Below are 11,815 nucleotides of genomic sequence, written 5' to 3'. Positions count from 1 at the left end.
CTTGCCACATCGCTATGGCGAGCGTTCATATCTCACGCTGAAGGCGATCGACAGCGGAACTGTCAGGGAGCGACATGCCCATGAACCCCGGATGAATAACGGCGAGACAACGCCAACAGCGAAACAACAACAGCTAAACTTAACAACTTAACCGGAATTTAACTAAAAAACAACCACTAAGCGAGGATACGCCTTCAACCAAGGGAACTTGCCACATCGCTATGGCGAGCGTTCATATCTCACGCCGAAGGCGATCGACAGCGGAACTGCCAGGGAGCGACATGACCATGAACCCCGTATGAATAACGGCGAAACAACGCCAACAGCGAAACAACAACAGCTAAACTTAACAACTTAAGCGGAATTTAACAAATAAACAACCACTAAGCGCGGAGATGCCTTCAACCAAGGGAACTTGCCACATCACTATGGCGAGCGTTCATATCTCACGCCGAAGGCGATCGACAGCGGAACTGTCAGGGAGCGACATGACCGTGAACCCCGGATGAATAACGGCGAGGCAACGCCAACAGCGAAACAACAACAGCTAAAGTTTAATAATTATCGCTGACCAACGCATAATGAAAAAAAAAAGCTGCAAAAACAAATATCAACGATTCCAACACCGGAATTAAATTATGGAAACGCCGTCAAACTTGGGAAACGACACAGACATCTTACATCATGACATTAAGTGAAAAGCTGTTAAACCACTGATATGTGACGAGAGACGTAATTAGTTTTTAGACAGTTTCAGTCCCTTAAAGTGTACACGGCGTTTCAAAAATATAGTTCACCTGATAATGATGGTCATGACGCAGAAAAGATCTTAGTCATTCTTTCTGTCCCTTTTGCTTCTGTTGATAGCCGTGTTGAGTAATGTGGAAAATACACATCGGTGGAAAAGTTCTTTTCCATTTTGCTGAAATCTTTGGCTCAAATCTGCAAAAAAACGATGGAAATTTAACGTTGAAAATTACCTTCATTTGTATTGATAATGGTTGTAGAAACAATCGAAACCTTTACATGAAGTTTTCCAGCACTGTATTGGCTATTCTGTTCATATTAAAATGTAGAAATGATTTTTCTAATTGTTTCCGAATATGAACAAGTTGATGATAAAATAGTTGTTGTAGATATATTCGGTCTGTTTACATCAGAGAGTCAACCTTAAATTTCATTTAAAGTAAATCCATTTATGATTTGTCAATTCATCCATCCAGTATTTCAGATACTTAGTTCGTCTGGCACATTTGAACGTATGCTTCTGTTAGTCATCAGGGTAATACTACAGCACGTATGTCCAGGTGAATGATTAAATAAAACACAATGTCTGGTAGCAACGCAACATCCATCCAGTGCCTTTAAACGCGACTTTAGACAACATTAACGCACACGATGCAGCAAAAAATCCACAACAGGTGCAGAGGAAAATCCTTTTTTCAAGATTTTTTGACACAAAGCGATGCCGCAGGGGCAACTTGGCTTCTGCGATCAAAATGTTTATTTGTTAAAAGCGTTTAAACTTTTTTTCTATTGATTGGATTGAGCAGAATGCTGGAAGCAGAAAACCATGCGATTTGTCTTTGCGTGAGCCACGGGTTGATTTCTGCTCGAAGCAAACTTGGATCCAATCACTCCCTGGCACTGAAACACAACGCAATGATTTGCTCCTGGGCTCAAACTGTTTGTGATGCCACGTTCCGATGGAAGTGACAACTAAAGTAACCCAATATTAGCGACAAAACAATCAACTGGTGTTAATGGCCAAGACACTGATGACATTTCCCGTAGGTTGTTTGACATCAGCAGCACAACATGTTAGCGCGGAAACCCGAAGTGTGGCCATCAAAACATGATTTAATAATTTAGCAAATTAAACGCTCAGTAACAAAAGACACAACATGCACACGGAAGAACGCAATGACAATCAAAACGACGAAGTAAACTTTACCGTGTGTGTCATGAAAGGCTCAACCACACGGAAGTAAACAATTTAATTTATAACCGCTAAATGGCGCTTTGAGAGATTTGTACAATTCGGTGATAAGAAAAAAAGGTCATGAGATTTTTTACCGGCAAATTATTGTTTGTCGTAAACAGTGATGGTAAAAATGCAACTGCTTTGTGATCTCTATAGATTTACGAATGTTTATTCATCAAATGCGACCGCCTGTATTAGGTTTTGTAATTATCAACTGATCGTGAAGCAAACAAGGTATTTTCATGTGGAGTCAACTTCAAATTTAATTTATATTCGACCCGCACTTGCTGAAATATGACCCAAAAATACCGTTTTGTATTTAAGATTTTCATAGCGGACGCAAGTCGGTTTTAGTGTATTTAAGAGTTTGCAGACAAATATACTCAGTAGAAAGCCATGGTTTGTGGCCAGGATTTAACAAGAAACTGATAGCTTAATTTAAGCGTTTGCACTGCTCGGTTACATCAACAAATATTACGTACAAATTGGTGACGAAAGCATGGCGAGGTCGTCGATTAAGGGAAGAAGAATGTTCGCTTGTCCGCTGTCCAATTTCAACTGCCTCCAGCAAGATAAACGACCTGAACAATAGATACAGATTTAAACCGCATAATAACAGCATTGTGATATCATAAACAGCATTCCGTCACAATTGTGCCGTGTCCCCGGGCAATTCGTCACAAACCGAAAGGCTGTGACGTGATTGGTCAATACGACACGCTCGACTGCTCGCGTTGCCTCGCCTAAAAGTGCGTGGCAAATATTTTGATTGGGAGGAATGTAGTCCTTGTGTCAGATGGACTGAGGTCCGCTTTAAAACCTGAAGATTTGCGGCCAAGAAAGGTTTAATTTTTACAGATTGGTTTCATATTTAGAGAAGTTTTTTGTGTATGGAAGGTTGCAAATACATTGTTTTGTCATACTTTAAAAGACTTCGTTGTACTGTCCTTTTTGTGTACGTCACAATGAACACTTCCTGCAGTAATTTCCAGTTCCTTCTGCTTGTGTACAACAGAGTACCCCAAACTTGCGTGCATTATGGACCGGATAAGGTAGTAGTGTCACAGACCAGACTATAAGTGTGTCGAACACTCATACTATTGCCATTGCACTTTCTGTGCCGAATACAGATGTCTCATGGACAGGTACCTGATTTCGGGCAACCCTGGCGTACAAGACAAATGTTTTAGTGGCGCAGATGCTAAAATGTAGCAAGATAAATGCGACGAACTAACTTAGTTAAAGTAAGGCGGGTTGTCAGATATTTTTGCAAAAAACGGTGCGATAATGTTGTTATTTGTGGTCGATTGTTGTCGATAATTTGAGTGATTAAGTGAACACTTTTGAGCCGAACAACAAGTGAATAATCTGAATGGCACAAAGTAACCTCGCTATTATTCATCACAGACGTCGCTACTAACGCCGAGCGTTCATGACGTCACCACACGTATTATGCGTCGCAACTTCCGGAGGTAGTTCCGCTATAACCGGTAGACGTTGCTCTGCTTGTCAGTTCAGGAGACAGACTTTTTGTGGTTGATCCAACTTCTATTTTGTTGCTTGTTGTGAAATTAACACTTCGTTCTTTAAAAGGAACCGGTTTGGAATGACGATGTTTTCAACCACTTGTTTTAGAGGTTCGTAATTTATTAAGTTTTCGTTTTCATTTCCCGAAAGTGAAACGAGACAACGGACGAGCCAGACAGTTTTAAAGTTCTCCTGTGACTTTGTGTTCAACATTAATGAGTTGTGAATCTTGGCCACCCGTGACTCACTTTCCCATATTTAAAATTTAAGCTCGCGAGCGCCCTTTTTCGAGCAAGTAGTAGTTGGAACATGTTGTATTCTTATTACTTCCTGAGGCGGCAAATTGTGTTGGTTCAGATTACGTGCGGATGCAGTAATGGTCGCGTTTGGCTTGTGGTCATGCTGTACTATACTGCTATGATATTTGACTTAAGTAAAATACCAAGTGGTCTAACTTTGCTGGTAAAATACGCGCTAATGTCGTTCAACGGAGCTTTAAGCCAGGATATTTTACCAAAAGCTTGAAGGCAGGATATCTTAATTAAGCCAGGATATCTTAATTAAGCCATGATACTGAAGCAGAGTCAGAAGTTTTGTAATTCTGTGCATTTTGTGCGTTCATATATCGCTACGAATAACATCAACAAAACCAAGGTTTCTCAAAAGAAAACAGAATAAATTTGTATCAAAACCTTGCGCAAGGCAATCAGCCACTCTTGTGTTTGGTGAAAAGGATCGCCAGTGTTGGCGTTCGGGCAGAAAACGATTATTTCAACATTTCCACAAATTGAGCGTTGTCTCGTGTCCGAGGAATCAGAGCCAAAAGTTTTGGCCCAAAAACAGTTGCGTCAGATTGGACTTTGGATGCGCGGCAAGACTTAGAATGAGTAATGTTCTGCTTGCTTGCACGAAGACAGATTTGTTCGGACTCGTGACGATAGAGTGGAAAGAAGTTCTGTTGATCGTTGCAGGATATCAACACGAACATTTTCACAGCGGCAAATTTTGTGCGGGGTTTTATTTAGTAAAAATGCACGCAGCGCAGAAAGTGTATTGTGTTACTGTGGCTGCAAAGCTATTTACAATAAAACATATCTTCAGCCAAAAATCAACAAAATATTCATGTTCCGCCACAATATGGCATTCTCTAGCTATGGAGAATTGTCTTTCTAATCCTCAGTGCTTGACGAAAAGCAACAAATATTTTGTCGTGCTGGATTTTGTTTGGTTGAAATTTCGATGAAAAAGTTCTTTTTTTAGCTCGGGCGGATCGAGAGCAGTGGACCGTGACGACAGAACCAAACCAAACCCTGGATTATTTCGCGTCGGCCCCTGGAGAGAAGTTGCGCAATAACGTTGAGGTCGAATCGGGTGCCGAACAATGCAGTGGGTACGGAAGACTTGTTATGTTGAATAGCAGGTAGTCGAAGTGCAACTCAACTATGGTGGAATATTTGTTCGCAACATTCCACGCCTGTGTAAACACTATTTATGTGAATGCCCGAGGCGATCCCGTGCTAACGTAGTAAAAATCCACTTTCGCGTCGTTGGAACTCGGCAGCAGTTTCCGTTTTGAGAGGTGGGAAGTTGGAGTGGAATATATTTGTTGTGGGGAAATGATTTAGGAAACGTTTATTTTGAAACATTGGTTATTTTGTTTACATGTGGAAATTATAATGCAGTCAATACGTACTTTTTGTCTTACTTATGTGACGACAGTTTGGAGGAAAAAACCTCTGTTGGCTTTGTTCAATGACTCGAGATATAAAAGGTGACGCAACATTAATACAAAGTTTAGAACAGAAAAAAAAGAAAAAGTTTCTTTTCCTCCAGAGGTTTCCAAACAGGCGTGTCATCTTACGGAGATCAGTCAACCGTGACATTGTATTAACCTGGTTTTTGGCTTGTCAGTTTTGCGGGTTAACTTTTGTGTTAGTGGATCAGGACATTCTTTTGTGACCTAACTCTCACACGTATTACTGTAGAGACGCAATTGCAGTAAATTATAACTGTGTTGATAATTTTACAGTTACATGTTGTGTCTGAGATTGTTTGACGCAAGTTGAAGAATTCAACTTTAATCTATTCGTAATTTTGCCCGTTCATCCACAAGTCGCTGAGTTAATAATTGTTCAAACTAATTCAAAAGGAGTAAATGACTTCGGCAATTATTTGCTTTGCAGCAAAAAGTAGTTGCAAGTGACGTCGTTAGCGGTAATTGCAGTCCAGAATGCCAGGTGTCAGTAGCTATTGTTGTCATAGACAATTGGTTAAATGGGGATTTGAAACCAATTGTGCGTTGGCATGTTGTGTTGGACCGAAAAGTTACTCCGTGAATAAGTTGTTACTGATGCTGCCATGCATGTTTTAAGAGCAGTATTCAGCAATAAGTTATTCCGTGTTTATGAATTCACTACAGGAAAGCATGGGATCGTGGCGATGGTTCGTGTCCGGGGGCGTGTCACGTTTCCCAGCTTCCGTGTAACAACATAACTGATGCCTTGCATGACTGCTTGTGCTGTGAGCGGTCACCACTGGAGAGTGGTTAGAAATGAGGGCAGTTTTGCTTGCGGCATTCCAGCCAGCTCACTCGTGTCTGTGTGAATGCGAGGAGGGCGGGACGTTTTAGAAAGTTTGTTGCAAATAGTTGTTTGTTATTTCTTGTTGTTTTACCGATTGTCCGATCGTGAAGATTTTGTGAAATTGACCCTGTGATGTATTTTGTACGAAGTTCCGTTACAATGTGCAGAAGTTCGTGTTTGGCCTTTATGTAACTCAGTGATGGTTCTTATTTAAATTATCCCGAAATTTGCTCACATATTCATTCACAAACATTTTATGACAGCAGTTCGCGTAGGAAGAATAGAAAAGTAATTTTGTCATTTTCGTGTTTACTGTCGAGAAATTAAGATGTCGGAGGAACAAGTTGCGGCTTCGATAGAAGAGCAACAACAGGACAAAACACAAATACAAACAGAACAAACAGCTACAGATGAACCACAACAAGCTACAGACGAACAACAAGAAGCTACAGACGAACAACAACAAGCTACAAACGAACAACAAGAAACTACAGAAGGACAGGGGGCCGCTGAAGAAAATCCTAAAGAAAATGAACAACAAGAAGAAAATGGACAAGTAGAACAACAACAGCAACAACAACAACAAAAACCGGAAAACGGAGACGCAGGACCAAGTGAAGATGATCCATTATGCAAGTTTAAATCAATTCCATTGTCTGAGTTTCATCTCAAACAAACTGTGGTGGTGGATGTAAGTTTAAATTTGCCAAACAAATCAAACTTACTCCTACTTAAGGTCCCTTAACATTTCTCTCTACTTGATCTAAGATTACTACAGTATTTTAATTTAAATAGAAAACATGCAGTAATTTCACCACTTGCTTTTAATGGACATGTTGTGTTTTAAGGAAGAAACTCACGCGAGGGCTTCACCTTGTCTGCACAATGGACAAATTATTCATTACCTCGAGAAAGGTGTGAGGACTTTGCACGATTCCTTCCTCAGGGGAGTGAGAGTGTCAAGTAAGTAAAGTTGTCTGACTCTGACCTCAAGTAATGAAGAATGTCTTTCCCCGTTGACAATATAGGTAAATCCCCCACGTCAACACTACTTTTTGCTACTTTTGTCCCTTCCAGATTTATTACAGTTTAAATAGTTGATAACTGATGTGTTTTGCTAAACTTCTTTGCAACGCCTCGTTACTTAAAATACAATCTTGCTTGCTTGCTCACAGATGGTGGACCCTGTCTTGGTTGGCGCCCGGGCCCCGATCAAGGTTACAAGTGGTTGACTTACCAACAAGTGTTGGATCGAAGCCAGCATTTTGGATCAGGTCTACTGCTAGAGGGCGCCAAACACGACCAATCCCAGTTCATTGGAATTTTCTCCCAAAACAGAGTCGAGTGGAAAATAACAGAACAAGCTTGCAACTCTTTCTCTATGGTTGTGGTTACTTTGTACGATACGTTGGGACCGGCAGCGATTGATCATATCGTTGCACAGTGTAAGTATTCTTCTACTGTTAATTGCTTTCAACTGAATTTTGCGAAACTTTTTTAGCAATTGGTTTGAGAGTTTTACAAATTGTAAAGTTGGAACTTCACTGAGTGCAGTTTTTTGTCAATTATTCTGGCAACATCATCATATGTGGTCGAAGGTTGATCACAATAACGAGTCACTACATTTCAATAAAGTGTATTTCTAAGTTGTGAAAATGATCGTGATACCTTTACGCATCCTTAGGCGAACTTGAGATTATTGTTGTGGACAAGAACGAGAAAGCTGCAAAACTTATAAAGGGGGTCCAAGATGGCAAATATTCGGTGAAGGTCATTATCAGCGCCGTGGAAATTAACGAAGAAACCAAGAAATTGGCGGAAGAATCTGGGGTCAAGGTCGTGGCCTTCAGCGAGGTTGAAGAAAACGGAAAGAAAAATTTAAAGGAATTTGTGGTAAATAGAAATGCATGACTTGGCGGTCGTGTGAGTTTGCTTCTTCACAACTGACTTATTTCTCGTTTAAGCCGCCGAAAGGAGAAGATTTGTGCACGATTTGTTACACAAGCGGAACCACTGGCGCCCCCAAAGGTGTGATGCTTACTCATGGAAATGTTGTCGCCAATCAGAGTGGAGTCTACGCTGCGGGAAAAGACGTATGGTTGACATAAATCAATTTTTTTAGGATTTTTTTGTTTTTGTGGCAAATAATTTCTTGGTTCTTGCAGCGGAACAATATGATACTGATATCACATTCCTTGCAAATATAATCTTACTCTCATTGTATCTTGCTCCCCACGAACAGAATGATCACAAGACTACTTTTAAACTGTGTCGTTGTTTCCCGCCAATTTCATTTAAATGTATATTGACGTCATAATATGACGTTGTCGCAAACCAAGTCCACTGCCCTTGTTTGTGAACAAATAGCGATAGTAATAGACACGTTGTATGTTGCAGCACTTCTTCGAAATGAACGCCACAGATGTTTACATCTCATATCTTCCACTGGCTCATATATTCGAACGCTTGATGGCAGCACAGGTTTATTACGTAGGAGCAAGGTGGGTTCACGTGACGTCACGGTATGACTCTGTGGTTCTCGCACTATCTTGTCGGGGAAAACGTGCCTTTCAATCTAGTTTAGCTGCAATGTCAGTGCATTTAAATGTCTCGATACGATAACTGTGATCGCTAAGAAAGGACATGCGCAGTGGGGCGACCCTGCCTTCTGTGTGTGTTAAAGTGTATGTGAATGGGTTTGTGAGAAGAATGTTCAGTTGCCAAACCACAAACAGTAAAACTTCATTCACTTAAAGTCGTTGTTTTTTGGTTTTCCAGTGTTGGATTTTTCATGGGCAACCCGAAGACATTGCTGGATGACATCGCAGTTTTAAAACCAACTCTCTTTCCAATGGTTCCGAGACTCATCAACCGTATTTACGACAAAGTAAACTTTCTAAAGTGGTTGCCTGCCATAAATTCCTGCCAACAATAAGATTTTATCAGAACTGACGTTACGTCATCCATTCGATAGAACTTATTTCGAAAAAACTTTTGTATTATGGCTTGTATAACAGAAACCACCGATGATAAAATACCATAAAATCTATCGGCAAACCGCGTCACGCTTGAATTGTTTCAGATTCATGCTGGTGTTGCTGGCTCAAAAATAAAATCGTATTTATTGGAAAAAGCCACAAAAGGGAAACTGTCCAAACTCAAGAAAGGAATCGTCACGAAAAATTCAATCTGGGACACAATCGTGTTCAGGTAACGTGTGTTGGAAACTTCACTGGTTGTACGGAAATTGTGAATTTGGATAAAGTTGTTCAGTTGTGGCGAAACTTGTGGCGAAACTTGTGGCGAAACACATTTATGAGGCGACAACCGAATTATGGGGTTTCTTTTGTGCAGGAAAATCCAAAACCTGGTCGGGGGTCGAGTTAAATTCGCTATCACTGGAGCAGCTCCGGTCTCCAAGGATGTTCTCAACTTTATGAGAGTTGCACTGGGAATTTACTTTACTGAGGGTGAGTTTGACGCTGCCTCAAATTCGTTTGTTTCCAATTGAAACTAAAATCGAAAAAAATAATTTAAAAATTTTGTACATTTTGTTCGTTTTTTTAATTGGACAATCTGATGGATAACTTGTAACAGACATATGTGGCTGTACGTGGGAACACCACATTCCTGCGTGTACAATATACAGGGAGTTTTGTGAAAGTTTAGACATTTATTAAAAACATCACAAAGTATGGAAGAAATGCCAACCTCGTGGCAATGAACATTGATTACTTGATGTTGTTCAGGTTACGGACAAACCGAGTCATGCTGTGGAATCTCGGTCTCCGTTCCTGGGGATTTCGACAGTGGAAGTGTTGGAACTCCTGCTCTGTGCAATCAGTTGAAGTTGGTTGACGTCCCCGAGAAAAATTACTTCGCTAAGGACGGGAAAGGAGAAATATGTGCAAAGGGATCGAATATTTTCAAGGGTTATTACAAAGATGAGGCGAAAACGAAGGAAGCTCTTGATGAGGACGGATGGCTTCACACTGGGGATGTGGGAATGTGGTTACCGGTGGGTATTTGTGGTTATATGCGGAAAGGCTTTAGTCAAGTTTGCGTGGTTGTGTCTTGTTTTGGACGAAAACATTATTTGGATTAGTTGTAATGTTTTTGTGTAAAATCAAAATACTGGTCATGGAGACAGGTCACTTGAATACGTTTTTGGGACTACCGGTAACTCCGCGTATTACAAGTTTTTAATTGTTTACAGAACGGATCACTGAAGATCATCGACCGCAAGAAACACATCTTCAAACTTGCACAGGGCGAATACATTGCCCCTGAGAAGATAGAACAAGTCCTCGTTCAATCACCAGCCGTTGCTCAGGTAATTGTTTGATCTTTTGATCAAGGCTTTGATAAAGTTAGGCATAAAAATTACAAGGAATTTACATTGTGTCGTCACAGGTGTTTGTATATGGCGAAAGTTTAAAGGCCACAATCGTAGCTGTGGTTGTTCCCGATCCAGAAGCTCTTGAAGCTTGGTGTTCGTCCAAGGGTGAACACGGGACATATGAGGAATTGTGTGCGAAGGAATCGGTGGCGAAACTTATACTCGATGATCTGTGCGCTGTAGGAAAACACAGGGGTCTCCACTCATTTGAGATAGTGAGTTTTGAATTTTGAAATAACATTTTGGCAAATTTTGAAATACTAGTTGACCAAACAATCTTATATTAAACCAAATCAAAACCATCAGTAAAAATTATTTCTTTATCTGTCAGAATTAATTTCTAAGGGTTTGGTGAAATATGTTGATCATGATACAAAACTTCTTTGCAGCCCAAGAAAATTCACATCGACACCGAACAATTCACTATCGAAAATGACCTTTTGACCCCAACTTTTAAAACCAAGCGACCTCTAGTGGAGAAGAAATACAAAGAACAAATCGAGAAACTTTACGAAGGTCTGCAGTAAATCACCATGGCAACGGTCCATGAACAATCGAACTGCACTGGAGTAGTTTTGGTTCAGAATGTACAGATTGTGTATGATTTTTATGTAATATCCATTAACTGTCGATTGGTGGCGTTATTTTATCTTGTGCCTTATATTACCAACAAACTTGTGTTGCCCCATGACTTCTGTTCATTTCGTAACATCTGTAGTCGGTTGCACGAAAGATTCTTGAGTTTATTAAACCGACATTTGCAGATAGGAATCTACAACCTATACTTATGCGTTCAACTCACTCCCCCATATCTCTACCAAATGCATTTACAAACATATTTCCCCATTTTATTAAAAACAAATCTACTTTACAACTTTCCAGCCACCGTGTACACGTTTATGTGATTAGTATTTCGTTTAAAGGACAATATAATGCAGTAAGTGTGTTCTGCCTTCTTAACAATGCAAACGTCTATTTTTATGTGAAATCGTACTTTTAATCTCTTAACATGACGTGACTGCCATTATAAACCATACTATGACGCGTTGTCCGGTATATATTCTTATAACTTGAACTCTGTCCATGCTCGGAATGGGTAAAGTTTAGTTAATAGCTGCCCACATATGAAGTTTGTAAAGATTTGGCATGAAATCAGACACAAGTGAAGCCATTTTAACGTCAAGAAACAGGCTCGCTAGACCTTTCGGTGTAAACATAAGCAAACTATCAATCAAGTTAGCCACAAGCCAAATCGCCCAAACTATAAACAGAACGTTCGGATAAAACCACGTAATAATAGCACGGTGACATAATCGATTGTGC

General features: G+C 40.3%; 1 protein-coding gene across 1 annotated transcript; it reads left to right on the top strand.

Annotated features, from left to right (window-relative positions):
* The first annotated feature begins 6,360 nt into the window (after positions 1-6,360).
* On the top strand, positions 6,361-11,529 carry LOC145896023 (long-chain-fatty-acid--CoA ligase 1-like). The gene is made up of 13 exons (XM_082984814.1): positions 6,361-6,784; positions 6,942-7,056; positions 7,269-7,538; positions 7,778-7,986; positions 8,058-8,186; positions 8,491-8,594; positions 8,872-8,980; positions 9,176-9,303; positions 9,448-9,563; positions 9,843-10,111; positions 10,310-10,426; positions 10,507-10,707; positions 10,882-11,529. The coding sequence occupies exons 1-13, from the start codon at positions 6,422-6,424 to the stop codon at positions 11,017-11,019; spliced, it is 2,268 nt and encodes a 755-aa protein (XP_082840940.1). The 5' UTR covers positions 6,361-6,421; the 3' UTR covers positions 11,020-11,529.
* Positions 11,530-11,815: the final 286 nt, after the last annotated feature.

This window comes from Ascidia mentula, chromosome 3 (assembly GCF_947561715.1).
Source record: "Ascidia mentula chromosome 3, kaAscMent1.1, whole genome shotgun sequence".
NCBI classification, from domain to species: Eukaryota; Metazoa; Chordata; class Ascidiacea; order Phlebobranchia; family Ascidiidae; genus Ascidia; species Ascidia mentula.
This window is presented reverse-complemented; position numbering and strand designations above follow the sequence as displayed.